The 17,020-nt window shown below is 42.1% G+C and overlaps 1 protein-coding gene across 2 annotated transcripts in view; it reads left to right on the top strand.

The window, feature by feature from the left end:
- Positions 1-10,047, top strand: part of LOC139551661 (mitochondrial import receptor subunit TOM40B) — a 36,640-nt gene extending 26,593 nt beyond the window's left edge. Inside the window, exons 8-11 of one of the 2 annotated variants that reach the window (XM_071362937.1) lie at positions 6,385-6,461; positions 6,821-6,923; positions 9,161-9,273; positions 9,348-10,047. In XM_071362937.1, coding sequence (XP_071219038.1) covers positions 6,385-6,461; positions 6,821-6,923; positions 9,161-9,273; positions 9,348-9,374 — 320 coding nt within the window. In that variant the 3' untranslated portion in view covers positions 9,375-10,047. The remainder of the gene's footprint in view (positions 1-6,384; positions 6,462-6,820; positions 6,924-9,160; positions 9,274-9,347) is intronic. The other variant, XM_071362938.1, reaches the window with a different exon arrangement.
- Positions 10,048-17,020: the final 6,973 nt, after the last annotated feature.

The following is a 17,020-nucleotide window of genomic DNA, read 5'->3' on the forward strand; positions in this document are numbered from 1 at the left end:
ATGGTGTCTGAGTGGGTTGATGTGAACTACGAATGGTGTCTGAGTGGGTTGATGTGAACTACGAATGGTGTCTGAGTGGGTTGATGTGAACTACGAATGGTGTCTGAGTGGGTTGATGTGAACTACGAATGGTGTCTGAGTGGGTTGATGTGAACTACGAATGGTGTCTGAGTGGGTTGATGTGAACTACGAATGGTGTCTGAGTGGGTTGATGTGAACTACGAATGGTGTCTGAGTGGGTTGATGTGAACTACGAATGGTGTCTGAGTGGGTTGATGTGAACTACGAATGGTGTCTGAGTGGGTTGATGTGAACTACGAATGGTGTCTGAGTGGGTTGATGTGAACTACGAATGGTGTCTGAGTGGGTTGATGTGAACTACAGTTGAAATTGGTTTAAGATATATGCTTACTGATGATCCCCAGTTGAATTTGGTTTAAGATATATGCTTACTGATGATCCCCAGTTGGTTTAAGATATATGCTTACTGATGATCCCCAGTTGGTTTAAGATATATGCTTACTGATGATCCCCAGTTGGTTTAAGATATATGCTTACTGATGATCCCCAGTTGGTTTAAGATATATGCTTACTGATGATCCCCAGTTGGTTTAAGATATATGGTTACTGATGATCCCCAGTTGGTTAAAGATATATGCTTACTGATGATCCCCAGTTGAAATTGGTTTAAGATATATGCTTACTGATGATCCCCAGTTGAAATTGGTTAAAGATATATGCTTACTGATGATCCCCAGTTGAAATTGGTTTAAGATATATGCTTACTGATGATCCCCAGTTGAAATTGGTTAAAGATATATGCTTACTGATGATCCCCAGTTGAAATTGGTTTAAGATATATGCTTACTGATGATCCCCAGTTGAATTTGGTTTAAGATATATGCTTACTGATGATCCCCAGTTGGTTTAAGATATATGCTTACTGATGATCCCCAGTTGGTTTAAGATATATGCTTACTGATGATCCCCAGTTGGTTAAAGATATATGCTTACTGATGATCCCCAGTTGAAATTGGTTTAAGATATATGCTTACTGATGATCCCCAGTTGAAATTGGTTAAAGATATATGCTTACTGATGATCCCCAGTTGGTTTAAGATATATGCTTACTGATGATCCCCAGTTGAAATTGGTTTAAGATATATGCTTACTGATGATCCCCAGTTGAAATTGGTTAAAGATATATGCTTACTGATGATCCCCAGTTGGTTTAAGATATATGCTTACTGATGATCCCCAGTTGGTTTAAGATATATGCTTACTGATGATCCCCAGTTGGTTAAAGATATATGCTTACTGATGATCCCCAGTTGGTTTAAGATATATGCTTACTGATGATCCCCAGTTGGTTTAAGATATATGCTTACTGATGATCCCCAGTTGGTTTAAGATATATGCTTACTGATGATCCCCAGTTGGTTTAAGATATATGCTTACTGATGATCCCCAGTTGGTTTAAGATATATGCTTACTGATGATCCCCAGTTGGTTTAAGATATATGCTTACTGATGATCCCCAGTTGAAATTGGTTTAAGATATATGTTTACTGATGATCCCCAGTTGGTTTAAGATATATGCTTACTGATGATCCCCAGTTGAAATTGGTTTAAGATATATGCTTACTGATGATCCCCAGTTGAAATTGGTTTAAGATATATGCTTACTGATGATCCCCAGTTGGTTTAAGATATATGCTTACTGATGATCCCCAGTTGAAATTGGTTTAAGATATATGCTTACTGATGATCCCCAGTTGAAATTGGTTTAAGATATATGCTTACTGATGATCCCCAGTTGAAATTGGTTTAAGATATATGCTTACTGATGATCCCCAGTTGGTGTAAGATATATGCTTACTGATGATCCCCAGTTGAAATTGGTTTAAGATATATGCTTACTGATGATCCCCAGTTGAAATTGGTTTAAGATATATGCTTACTGATGATCCCCAGTTGGTTTAAGATATATGCTTACTGATGATCCCCAGTTGGTTTAATATATATGCTTACTGATGATCCCCAGTTGGTTTAAGATATATGCTTACTGATGATCCCCAGTTGGTTTAAGATATATGCTTACTGATGATCCCCAGTTGAAATTGGTTTAAGATATATGCTTACTGATGATCCCAATATGAAATTGGTTTAAGATATATGCTTACTGATGATCCCCAGTTGGTTTAAGATATATGCTTACTGATGATCCCCAGTTGGTTTAAGATATATGCTTACTGATGATCCCCAGTTGAAATTGGTTTAAGATATATGCTTACTGATGATCCCCAGTTGAAATTGGTTTAAGATATATGCTTACTGATGATCCCCAGTTGGTTTAAGATATATGCTTACTGATGATCCCCAGTTGAAATTGGTTTAAGATATATGCTTACTGATGATCCCCAGTTGAAATTGGTTTAAGATATATGCTTACTGATGATCCCCAGTTGGTTTAAGATATATGCTTACTGATGATCCCCAGTTGAAATTGGTTTAAGATATATGCTTACTGATGATCCCCAGTTGAAATTGGTTTAAGATATATGCTTACTGATGATCCCCAGTTGGTTTAAGATATATGCTTACTGATGATCCCCAGTTGAAATTGGTTTAAGATATATGCTTACTGATGATCCCCAGTTGAAATTGGTTTAAGATATATGCTTACTGATGATCCCCAGTTGGTTTAAGATATATGCTTACTGATGATCCCCAGTTGGTTTAAGATATATGCTTACTGATGATCCCCAGTTGAAATTGGTTTAAGATATATGCTTACTGATGATCCCTAGTTGAAATTGGTTTAAGATATATGCTTACTGATGATCCCCAGTTGAAATTGGTTAAAGATATATGCTTACTGATGATCCCCAGTTGAAATTGGTTTAAGATATATGCTTACTGATGATCCCCAGTTGAAATTGGTTTAAGATATATGCTTACTGATGATCCCCAGTTGAAATTGTCGATGAATAGAACTTATGTAGAGCAAGTGAAAAAAACTAAACTACTAGGTGTCATGTTGGACGCAGCTTTATCATGGTCAGAACACATAGATACTATTGTTATTAAGATGGGTAAGGGAATTGCTGTTACAAGAAAATGTTCAGAGTATGTAACATCTAGCACACTGAATCAGGTGATTCAATCCCTGGTCCTATCACACTTAGAGTACTGTCCAGTTATATGAATCCCTGGTCCTATCACACTTAGAGTACTGTCCAGTTATATGGTCAATCCCTGGTCCTATCACACTTAGAGTACTGTCCAGTTATATGGTAAATCCCTGTTCCCATCACACTTAGAGTACTGTCCAGTTATATGAATCCCTGGTCCTATCACACTTAGAGTACTGTCCAGTTATATGAATCCCTGGTCCTATCACACTTAGAGTACTGTCCAGTTATATGGTAAATCCCTGGTCCTATCACACTTAGAGTACTGTCCAGTTATATGGTAAATCCCTGGTCCTATCACACTTAGAGTACTGTCCAGTTATATGAATCCCTGGTCCTATCACACTTAGAGTACTGTCCAGTTATATGGTCAATCCCTGGTCCTATCACACTTAGAGTACTGTCCAGTTAAATGATCAATCCCTGGTCCTATCACACTTAGAGTACTGTCCAGTTATATGGTCAATTCCTGGATCTATCACACTTAGAGTACTGTCCAGTTATATGGTATATCTAATGTGATAGACCATATGACTGGACAGGAAATAAAAAGTAGCAACTGAATGTTAAATGTGTTTCCTGTCAGGTATTTTAATGATCAGTATTGTTTACTTGTTGAATGTTTGTGAAGTCTTGATTTGTGGTTGTTTGTAATGTCTTGTTAATTGGTTTTGGACCCCAGGAAGATTAGTTAGCGTTACAGCGTTAGCTAATGGGGATTCTAATAAAATAATAAAAATTAGACTGGTGGAAATCTGTCCTTTGGTCTGATGAGTCCAAGTTTGAGATGTTTGGTTCCAACTGCCGTGTCTTTGTGAGATATAGAGTAGGTGAACAGATGATCTCCGCATGTGTGGTTCCCACCGTGAAGCATGGAGGAGGAGGTGTGATGGTGTGGGGGTGCTTTGCTGGTGACACTGTTAGTGATTTATTTAGAATTCAATGCACACTTAAGCTGTATGGCTACCACAGCATTCTGCAGCGATAAGCCATCCCATATGGTTTGCGCTTAGTGGGACTATCATTTGTTTTTCAACAGGACAATGACCCAACATACCTCCAGGCTGTGTAAGGGCTATTTGAACAAGGAGAGCGATGGAGTGCTGCATCAGATGACCTGTCCTCCACAATCACCCAATCTCAACCCAATTGAGATGGTTTGGGATGAATTGGACCGCAGAGTGAAGGAAAAGCAGCCAACAAGTGCTCAGCATATGTGGGAACTCCTTCAAACTGTTGGGAAAGCATTCCAGGTGAAGCTGGTTGAGAGAATGCCAAGAGTGTGCAAAGCTGTTGTCAAGGCAAAGGGTGGCTACTTTGAAGAATCTGAAATCTAAATTATATTTTGATTTGTTTAACACTTTTTTGTTTACTACATGATTAATATGTGTTATTTCATAGTTTTGATGTCTTCACTATTATTCTACAATGTAGAAAATATTAAGAATAAAGTAGTATGTGTCCGAACTTTTGACTGGTACTGTATATACACACATTATATATACACACATTATATATACACACATTATATAGACACACATTATATAGACACACATTATATAGACACACATTATATATACACACATTATATATACAGTCGTGGCCAAAAGTTTTTAGAATGACACAAATATTAATTTCCACAAAGTTTGCTGCTTTAGTGTATTTAGATATTTATGGCAGATATATCTGTTTTGTTCCCCGAGCCACTTATTTATCACTTTTGCCTTATGGCAAGGTGCTCCATCATGCTGGAAAAGGCATTGTTCGTCACCAAACTGTTCCTGGGTGGTTGGGAGAAGTTGCTCTCTGAGGATGTGTTGTGGCGGATGAATCAGAATTTGTTGGGTAACATAGATAATTAAGATGTTTTATTTGCATAATATGCTAATGTGATATACTTGTCATTAGAATGTATCCTTTTGGACTATACTGTTGGCAGTTGCACTTTTCCCTAAGCTGGGGCTCAGTCACTTGGGGCCCAGAGAGGGGAGAGGTCAGGCTTGTCTTTCACATGTCCCTGGTGCTATGCAGAATATCAGAAAGGGAAGAGGACAGAATGGAACATTGTCTTCATATGTGAATGTGTCTTTACCTATTCTTAAACCATGTGAAGGGATGGCGTGATTAATGGGGAACCAATTACTTGTCTCCACAATGTCTGTGCGCCAGTCACTCCCTCCTTTTCCCATTGGGGGGAGGTGTATGGCAGTGTCTGGAAACATTGTATGTCATCTCTGATCTTACACTTATCCTGGGATAGTGTATGACCTAGAGGCTCACTCCCCTCAGTGAGCTTGTCCAGGAGTGGGGTGTACTTGAGATGGGGGTATCTAGAGTTGATAATTGATATATGCCATTGGATGAGTTGGTGTTTTTGTACTATGAAGTACCAGGAACGAGATTAGAACCTCGTCTGAGGGACCAAACTCAACATTAGGCAAATTTGTGAGTGTGCCCAATCCCTTGGCTGAGAAGCAACCCCACACATGAATGGTCTCAGGATGCTTTACTGTTGGCATGACACAGGACTGATGGTAGCGCTCACCTTGTCTTCTCCGGACAAGCTTTTTTCCGGATGCCCCAAACAATCGGAAAGGGGATTCAGAGAAAATGACTTTACCCCAGTCCTCAGCAGTCCAATCCCTGTACCTTTTGCAGAATATCAGTCTGTCCCTAATGTTTTTCCTGGAGAGAATTGGCTTCTTTGCTGCCCTTCTTGACACCAGGCCATCCTCCAAAAGTCTTCACCTCACTGTGCGTGCAGATGCACTCACACCTGCCTGCTGCCATTCCTGAGCAAGCTCTGTACTGGTGGTGCCCCGATCCCACAGCTGAATCAACTTTAGGAGACGGTCCTGACGCTTGCTGGACATTTTTGGGTCACTCTTCATAACATTCTGGAGTATATGCAAATTGCCTTCATACAAACTGAGGCAGCAGACTTTGTGAAAATGTATATTTGTGTCATTCTCAAAACTTTTGGCCACTACTGTACACATTTTATATATACACACATTATATAGACACACATTATACACACACACCACACTAGTATATTCTCTGTGATTCTACGTCAGACGGTTTGATCTAGTTTATGCTGTGTTATTCTACCTTAGACTGTCTGATCTAGTTTATTCTGTGTTATTCTACGTCAGACTGATCTAGTAGATTCTTTGTGATTCTACGTCAGGTCCTAACTGGGTGGCGACACTGAATGCTGGGAAAGGAGGAGCTCACGCCAGCTACTACCATAGAGCTAACAAACAGGTACACATTGACAAACACAATACACACACACACACACACACACACACACACACACACACTAGACACACTCAACACACTACACCACACCCCACCAGACCACAACACACCAGACCAGATCAGACCATACCACACCAGACCACACCAGACCACACCAGACTATTACTACCAGACTACCACTAGGTGGGGCTGTTGTCAATACCTTCCAACAAGTGTGTGTGTGTGTGTGTGTGTGTGTGTGTGTGTGTGTGTGTGTGTGTGTGTGTGTGTGTGTGTGTGTGTGTGTGTGTGTGTGTGTGTGTGTGTGTGTGTGTGTGTGTGTGTGTGTGTGTGTGTGTGTGTGTGTGTGTGTGTGTGTGTAGATCCAGGTGGGGGTAGAGTTTGAGGCCAGTACGAGGACCCAGGAGACGACGGCCTCCTTCGGGTACCAGATGGAACTACCAGAGGCTAACATGGTGTTCAGAGGTAACTACCAGAGGCTAACATGGTGTTCAGAGGCTAACATGGTGTTCAGAGGTAACTACCAGAGGCTAACATGGTGTTTAGAGGTAACTACCAGAGGCTAACATGGTGTTCAGAGGGAAGTACCAGAGGCTAACATGGTGTTCAGAGGTAACTACCAGAGGCTAACATGGTGTTCGGAGTTAACTACCAGAGGCTAACATGGTGTTTAGAGGTAACTACCAGAGGCTAACATGGTGTTCAGAGGGAAGTACCAGAGGCTAACATGGTGTTCAGAGGTAACTACCAGAGGCTAACATGGTGTTCAGAGGTAACTACCAGAGGCTAACATGGTGTTCAGAGGGAAGTACCAGAGGCTAACATGGTGTTCGGAGGTAACTACCAGAGGCTAACATGGTGTTCAGAGGGAAGTACCAGAGGCTAACATGGTGTTCAGAGGTAACTACCAGAGGCTAACATGGTGTTCAGAGGGAACTACCAGAGGCTAACATGGTGTTCAGAGGGAAGTACCAGAGGCTAACATGGTGTTCAGAGGGAACTACCAGAGGCTAACATGGTGTTCAGAGGCTAACATGGTGTTCAGAGGTAACTACCAGAGGCTAACATGGTGTTCAGAGGTAACTACCAGAGGCTAACATGGTGTTCAGAGGTAACTACCAGAGGCTAACATGGTGTTTAGAGGTAACTACCAGAGGCTAACATGGTGTTCAGAGGGAAGTACCAGAGGCTAACATGGTGTTCAGAGGTAACTACCAGAGGCTAACATGGTGTTCAGAGGTAACTACCAGAGGCTAACATGGTGTTCAGAGGTAACTACCAGAGGCTAACATGGTGTTCAGAGGGAAGTACCAGAGGCTAACATGGTGTTCAGAGGTAACTACCAGAGGCTAACATGGTGTTCAGAGGTAACTACCAGAGGCTAACATGGTGTTCAGAGGGAAGTACCAGAGGCTAACATGGTGTTCGGAGGTAACTACCAGAGGCTAACATGGTGTTCAGAGGGAACTACCAGAGGCTAACATGGTGTTCAGAGGGAAGTACCAGAGGCTAACATGGTGTTCAGAGGGAAGTACCAGAGGCTAACATGGTGTTCAGAGGGAAGTACCAGAGGCTAACATGGTGTTCAGAGGGAACTACCAGAGGCTAACATGGTGTTCAGAGGCTAACATGGTGTTCAGAGGTAACTACCAGAGGCTAACATGGTGTTCAGAGGTAACTACCAGAGGCTAACATGGTGTTCAGAGGGAAGTACCAGAGGCTAACATGGTGTTCAGAGGTAACTACCAGAGGCTAACATGGTGTTCGGAGTTAACTACCAGAGGCTAACATGGTGTTCAGAGGGAAGTACCAGAGGCTAACATGGTGTTCAGAGGTAACTACCAGAGGCTAACATGGTGTTCGGAGTTAACTACCAGAGGCTAACATGGTGTTCAGAGGGAAGTACCAGAGGCTAACATGGTGTTCGGAGGGAAGTACCAGAGGCTAACATGGTGTTCAGAGGTAACTACCAGAGGCTAACATGGTGTTCAGAGGGAAGTACCAGAGGCTAACATGGTGTTCAGAGGTAACTACCAGAGGCTAACATGGTGTTCAGAGGTAACTACCAGAGGCTAACATGGTGTTCGGAGTTAACTACCAGAGGCTAACATGGTGTTCAGAGGGAACTACCAGAGGCTAACATGGTGTTCAGAGGGAAGTACCAGAGGCTAACATGGTGTTCAGAGGGAACTACCAGAGGCTAACATGGTGTTCAGAGGGAAGTACCAGAGGCTAACATGGTGTTCAGAGGGAAGTACCAGAGGCTAACATGGTGTTCAGAGGGAAGTACCAGAGGCTAACATGGTGTTCAGAGGGAACTACCAGAGGCTAACATGGTGTTCAGAGGGAAGTACCAGAGGCTAACATGGTGTTCAGAGGTAGAGTGGTGTGTGGAGGGGTGGTGGGGTTATTATGTAAATATCACAGGTACCTTAATTGGGGAGGACGGTCTCATGGTAATGGCTCGAGCAGAATGAGTGGAATGGTATCAAATACTTGATGTATTCCATTCGCTTTGTTCCAGACACTATTATGAGCTGTCCTCCCCTCAACAGCCTCCACTGGCAAATATGTATTTCTGATGACAAATGTTGACTGCAGCCTGTGTGTGTGTGTGTGTGTGTGTGTGTGTGTGTGTGTGTGTGTGTGTGTGTGTGTGTGTGTGTGTGTGTGTGTGTGTGTGTGTGTGTGTGTGTGTGTAGGCATGGTTAACAGTAGGTGTATAATTGGAGGAGTACTGGAGAAGAGTCTGTCTCCTCTCCCTGCTACACTGCTGATGGGAGCCTTCGTTAATCACCGTGGTGACAAACTGCAGGTGGGGGATGGTGTTGTTGTTTTGGTTGTGACGGTGGTGGTAGTGTGTACTTACCGTGGCGTATCTGTGTGCAGGTGGGGCTGGGAATCAATGTGGGCTAGACTACAACACCCACAGCCCTCTACAGAAGGGACTCCCTCACATGCCCCTCCCCTAGCCCTGTGGCCTTGTGGGAAACGGCGTTCCTGTTTTTGGAGGAAGAAAATGGTGCAGCAAGAAGTTCTCCCCTAGCGATCACATGGCAACTGTTACATCACTTCCTGTTGAAAAACCTGAACTGGACGGACTCACGAGATGTCAGCTCCACACATAGAGAGCGATAGACGACTCATTTTATTATCTGTGACATTCTATCATCTGACACAGCATGGGCATTTTGAAGTAGTACATTCTCTTCTTAAACGGTTGGCTGATCCCTCCTGATGATCCAGTTAAACATGGCTCCAATAGGTTCATCAGGAGGGATCAGCCAATAAAGTTGGAAGTCGCACCCAGTTGACTACATTAAAATGGTGGAATCCATCAATGGCGCTGGCCATGCTAATACGACCTTTTGGCCACTAGAGGTCTCTATCATTCTCTATGACTCCCCCACACCTCATAATGCATAATGGACAGCTCATAGTAATGGCTGGAATCAAACCATGTGTTTGATGTATTTGATTCCATTCTAATGATTCCGCTCCAGCCATTACCACGAACCCGTCCTCCCCAAGTAAGGTACCACCAACCTCCTGTGCTCACCTCCCATCCTCCATAATGCACCTCACCTCCCATCCCCCATAATGCATCTCACCTCCCCCATAATTCACCTCACATCCCCCATAATGCACCTCACTTCCCATCCCCCATAATGCATCTCACCACCCATCCCCCATAATGCACTTCACCCTCCATCACCCACAATGCACCTGACCTCCAATCCACCATAAGGCACCTCACCCTTCATCATCCATAATGCACCTCACCTCCCATCCCCCATAATGTATCTCACACTCCATCACCCATAATGCACCTCCCTTCCCACATAACGTACTCTATGTATACTATATATTGTAATATCATAATGTATTTGTACTCTATGTGGGACCCTCTAGAGATAAAACAGATGTTGAGACTGTGGGGCCCTCTAGAGATAACGGCCAGACAGAATGATCTCTGGAGATAACGGCCAGACAGAATGATCTCTGGAGATAACGGCCAGACAGAATGATCTCTGGAGATAACGGCCAGACAGAATGATCTCTGGAGATAACGGCCAGACAGAATGATCTCTGAAGATAACGGCCAGACAGAATGATCTCTGGAGATAACGGCCAGACAGAATGATCTCTGGAGATAACGGCCAGACAGAATGATCTCTGAAGATAACGGCCAGACAGAATGATCTCTGGAGATAACGGCCAGACAGAATGATCTCTGGAGATAACGGCCAGACAGAATGATCTCTGAAGATAACGGCCAGACAGAATGATCTCTGGAGATAACGGCCAGACATAATGATCTCTGGAGATAACGGCCAGACAGAATGATCTCTAGAGATAACGGCCAGACATAATGATCTCTAGAGATAACGGCCAGACAGAATGATCTCTGGAGATAACGGCCAGACAGAATGATCTCTGGAGATAACGGCCAGACATAATGATCTCTGGAGATAACGGCCAGACAGAATGATCTCTGAAGATAACGGCCAGACAGAATGATCTCTAGAGATAACGGCCAGGCAGAATGATCTCTGGAGATAACGGCCAGACAGAATGATCTCTAGAGATAACGGCCAGACAGAAAGATCTCTAGAGATAACGGCCAGGCAGAATGATCTCTGGAGATAACGGCCAGACAGAATGATCTCTAGAGATAACGGCCAGACAGAAAGATCTCTGGAGATAACGGCCAGACAGAATGATCTCTAGAGATAATGGCCAGACATAATGATCTCTGGAGATAACGGCCAGACAGAATGATCTCTAGAGATAACGGCCAGACAGAATGATCTCTGGAGATAACGGCCAGACAGAATGACCTCTGGAGATAACGGCCAGACAGAATGATCTCTAGAGATAATGGCCAGACATAATGATCTCTAGAGATAACGGCCAGACAGAATGATCTCAACCTCCACAAGCCCAGGAGCAGGAGATATTATTATATTATACACTGAATTGACCAAATATTAAGAACACCTTCCTAATATTGAGTTGCACCCCCTATTCCCGCCGTTTGACCTCATAAGAGCCTCAATTCGTTGGGGCATGGACTTAAGGTGTCAAAAGCGTTCCAATGGATGCTGGCCAATGTTGACTCAAATAATTCCCAGTTATGTCAGGTTGGCTGGATATCCTTTGGGTAGTGGACCATTCTTGATACACACGGGAAACTGTTGAGCTTTAAAAACCCAGCATCTTAGCAATTCTTGAAACAAATCGGAACTTAAATATTTTGTCTTGCCCATTCACCCTCTGAATGTCTCAGTTGACTCAAGACTTAATAATCCTCCTTTAAGCTGTCTCCTCCCCTTCATCTACACTGATTGAAGTGGATTTAACAAGTGACATCAATAAGGGATCATAGCTTTCACCTGGATTAACCTGGTCAGTCTATGTCATGGAAAAGAGCAGGTGTTCGTAATGTTTTGTCCACAATGTTTTGTCTACAAATAAAATCTGCAATGCCATGTAAAAACCTCAAAAACATTGAAGTGATTTCTAAGCAAGCCTAAATATCTTGCATCAAGATTTGTTTCATTATATTGAGGGATAAATCACTTAAAATGTGTTTTTTGTTTTCTTACCAAGATAAATTGGCTAACCTCATTGGCAGAATTTTTATTTTATTTTAACCTCCCCCAAAATGAATAATACAAGTGATTTATCTTATTTCAAGATATTTTTTGGGGTAAAATATAAAATATCTTGATGCATTATGCACCTCCCAGCCCCCATAATGAACCTCCCCCATAATGCAGCTCACCTCCCCCATAATGCACCTCCCATCCCCATAATGCATCTCCCATCCCCCATAATGCACCTCCAAAATGCACCTCCCATCCCCCAAAATGCACCTCCCATCCCCCATAATGCATCTCCCATCCTCCATAATGCACCTCACCTCCCATTCCCCATAATTTACTGTATTTATACTATATACTGTAATACCATAATGTATTTATACTTAATGTTCAAACTAATACATGTTGGGGCTCCATTTAAGATATGTGCATCAAAGCTGAGACTCCCATGACAATGTACAGTTGAAGTCAGAAGTTTACATACACCTTAGCCAAATGCATTTAAACTCAGTTTTTCACATTTCCTGACATTTAATCCCAGTAAAAAGTCCCTGTTTTAGATCAGTTAGGCTCACCACTTAATTTTAAGAATGTGAAATGTCAGAATAATATTAGAGATAATTATTTATTTCAGCTTTTATTTATTTCATCACATTCCCAGTGGGTCAGAAGTTTACATACACTCAATTAGTATTTGGTAGCATTGCCTTTAAATTGTTTAACTTGGGTTAAACGTTTCAGGTAGCCTTCCACAAGCTTCCCACAATAAGTTGGGTGAATTTTGGCCCATTCCTCCTGACAGAGCTGGTGTAACTGACTCAGGTTTGTAGGCCTCCTTGCTCGCACACGCTTTTTCAGTTCAGCACACAAATGTTCTATAGGATTGAGGTCAGGGCTTTGTGATGGCCACTCCAGTACCTTGACTTTGTTGTCCTTAAGCCATTTTGCCACAACTTTGGAAGTATGCTTGGGGTTATTGTCCATTTGGAAGACCCATTTGCGACCAAGCTTTAACTTCCTGACTGATGTCTTGAGATGTTGCTTCAATATATCCACATATTTTTCCTACCTCATGATGCCATCTATTTTGTGAAGTGCACCAGCCCCTCTTGCAGCAACGCACCCCCACAACATGATGCTGCCATCACCGTGCTTCACAGTTGGGATGGTGTTCTTCGGCTTGCAAGCCTCCCCCTTTTTCCTCCAAACATAACGATGGTCATTATGGCCAAACAGTTCTATTTTTGTTTCATCAGAATAGAGGACATTTCTCCAAAAAGTACGATCTTTGGCCCCATGTGCAGTTGCAAACCATAGTCTGGCTTTTTTATGGCGGTTTTGGAGCAGTGGTTTCTTCCTTGCTAAACAGTCTTTCAGGTTGTGTCGATATAGGACTTGTTTTACTGTGGATATAGATACTTTTGTACCTGTTTCCTCCAGCATCTTCACAAGGTCCTTTGCTGTTGTTCTGGGATTGATTTGCACTTTTCACACCAAAGTACGCTCATCTCTAGGAAACAGAACGCGTCTCCTTCTTGAGCGGTATGGCGGCTGCGTGGTCCCATGGTGTTTATACTTGCGTACTATTGTTTGTACAGTTTAACGTGGTACCTTCAGGCATTTGGAAATTGCTCCCAAGGATGAACCAGACTTGTGGAGGTCTACAATTTTTTTTCTGAGGTCTTCTTTTGATTTTCCCATGATGTCAAGCAAAGGGGCACTGAGTTTGAAGGTAGGCCTTGAAATACATCCACAGGTACACCTCCAATTGACTCCAATTATGTCAATTAGCCTATCAGAAGCTTCTAAAGCCATGTCATAATTTTCTGGAATTTTCCAAGCTGTTTAAAGGCACAGTCAACTTAGTGTATGTAAACTTCTGACCCATTGGAATTGTAATACAGTGAATTATAAGTGAATTAATCTGTCTGTAAACAATTGTTGGAAGAATGACTTGTGTCACCGACTTGCCAAAACTATAGTTTGTTAACAAGAAATGTGTGGAGTGGTTGAAAAACGAGTTTTAATGACTCCAACCTAAGTGTATGTTAACTTCCGACTTCAACTGTACATGCAATCTGTTTTGCTCTATGACGCTCACAAGCCACGCAAGAGACGATGGAAGGTAAGGAGTTAATCTACATAGATCACAGGAAATCCCAGGACATAGTGTCTATAATACTGTAAGGAGTTCTACATAGACCACAGGAAGTCCCAGGACATAGTGTCTATTTTACTGTAAAGACTTAATCTACATAGACCACAGGAAATCCCAGGACAAAGTGTAATAAGCTCACATAGTTGCTGTAACAAACTCCACACAGTTGTCAATGGGTAGTTGGATATTTATTTCCCACTAAGCAAACTATTTCTGTACTTACAGGATTCTTATAAATTCATTTTTATCCGGTTTTTGCTTGGCGGGCCTTATTTATCAATAAAACTCACGAATGCAACTGTTTATGTTAATTATTTGTGTTTTGTGTTCGACTTGTACCCCTGGTTGTCCTGATAAGAAAATTGTAAAACACTTAATTAATTGTGAAGCTAAATATAAGGTCTGGACATGGAGATAAATAAAAGTAGGAAGGAAAAAAAACTACACTGCTCAAAAAAATAAAGGGAACACTTAAACAACACAATGTAACTCCAAGTCAATCACACTTCTGTGAAATCAAACTGTCCACTTAGGAAGCAACACTGATTGACAATAAATTTCACATGCTGTTGTGCAAATGGAATAGACAAAAGGTGGAAATTATAGGCAATTAGCAAGACACCCCCAAAAAAGGAGCATGAGACGGAGTCTACAACCCACACAAGTGGCTCAGGTAGTGCAGTTCATCCAGGATGGCACATCAATGCGAGCTGTGGCAAAAAGGTTTGCTGTGTCTGTCAGCGTAGTGTCCAGAGCATGGAGGCGCTACCAGGAGACAGGCCAGTACATCAGGAGACGTGGAGGAGGCCGTAGGAGGGCAACAACCCAGCAGCAGGACCGCTACCTCCGCCTTTGTGCAAGGAGGTGCACTGCCAGAGCCCTGCAAAATGACCTCCAGCAGGCCACAAATGTGCATGTGTCTGCTCAAACGGTCAGAAACAGACTCCATGAGGGTGGTATGAGGGCCCGACGTCCACAGGTGGGGGTTGTGCTTACAGCCCAGCACCATGCAGGACGTTTGGCATTTGCCAGAACACACCAAGATTGGCAAATTCGCCACTCAACACAACCCTGTGCTCTTCACAGATGAAAGCAGGTTCACACTGAGCACATGAGCACATGTGACAGACGTGACAGAGTCTGGAGACGCCGTGGAGAACGTTCTGCTGCCTGCAACATCCTCCAGCATGACCGGTTTGGCGGTGGGTCAGTCTGGTGTGGGGTGGCATTTCTTTGTGGGGCCGCACAGGCCTCCATGTGCTCGCCAGAGGTAGCCTGACTGCCATTAGGTACCGAGATGAGATCCTCAGACCCTTTGTGAGACCATATGCTGACACATGCACATGGTTAGCAGATATTAATGCGAGTGTAGCGAAATGCTTGTGCTTCAAGTTCTGACCATGCAGTAATAACCAACGAGTAATCTAACCTAACAAGTAGATGTAGCTGGTCTGTCATAATATAATAGAGACAATAGATCTAGCTGGTCTGTCATAATATAATAGAGACAGTAGATCTAGCTGCTCTGTCATAATCTAATTGAGACTGTAGATCTAGCTGGTCTGTCGTAATATAATAAAGACAGTAGATTTAGCTGGTCTGCCATAATATAATTGAGACAGTAGATCTAGCTGGTCTGTCATAATATACTAGATACCGTAAATCTAGCTGGTCTTTCGTAATATAATTGAGAAAGTAGATGTAGCTGGACTGTCATAATATAATAGAGATAATAGATCTAACTGGTCTGTCAAAATATAGAAGAGACAGTCGATCAAGCTGGTCTGTCATAATGTAATAGAGACAGTAAATATAGCTGGTCTTTCGTAAAATACATGAGACAGTAGATCTAGCTGGTCTGTCATCATATAAAAGAGACAGTAGATCTAGCAAGTCTGCCCTAATATAATAGAGACGATTTATCTAGCTGGTATGTCATAATATAATTGGGACAGTAGATTTAGCTGGTCTATCATATTATAATAGAGACAGTAGATGTAGCTGGTCTGTCATAATATAATAGAGACATTAGATCTAGCTGGTCTGTCATCATATAATAGAGACATTAGATCTAGCTGGTCTGTCACAATATAATAGAGACAGTAGATCTAGCTGGTCTGTCATAATATAATAGAGACATTAGATCTAGCTGGTCTGTCATAATATAATAGAGACAGTAGATCTAGCTGGTCTGTCATAATATAATAGAGACATTAGATTTAGCTGGTCTGTCATAATATAATAGAGACAGTAGATCTAGCTGGTCTGTCATAATATAATAGAGACAGTAGATCTAGCTGGTCTGTCATAATATAATAGAGACATTAGATCTAGCTGGTCTGTCATAATATACTAGAGACAGTAAATCTATCTTGTCTTTCGTAATATAATTGACACAGTAGATATTGCTGGTCTGTCAATAATATACATGATACAGTAGATCTAGCAGGTCTATCATAATATATTAGAGACTGTAGATCTAGCAGGTCTGTCATAATATAAATGAGACAGTAGATCTAGCAGGTCTGTCATAATATAAATGATACAGTAGATCTAGCAGGTCTATCATAATATATTAGAGACTGTAGATGTAGCTAGTCTGTCATAATATAAATGAGACAGTAGATCTAGCCGGTCTGTCATAATATAAATGAGACAGTAGATCTAGCAGGTCTGTCATAATATAGTAGAGGCAGTAGATCTAGCAGGTCTGTCATAATATGATTGAGACAGAAGATCTAGCTGGTCTGTCATAAAATAATAAAGACAGTAGATGTAGCTGGTCTGTCGTAATATAG

The sequence above is a fragment of the Salvelinus alpinus genome, chromosome 24, assembly GCF_045679555.1.
Source record: "Salvelinus alpinus chromosome 24, SLU_Salpinus.1, whole genome shotgun sequence".
In the NCBI taxonomy this organism is placed as follows: Eukaryota; Metazoa; Chordata; class Actinopteri; order Salmoniformes; family Salmonidae; genus Salvelinus; species Salvelinus alpinus.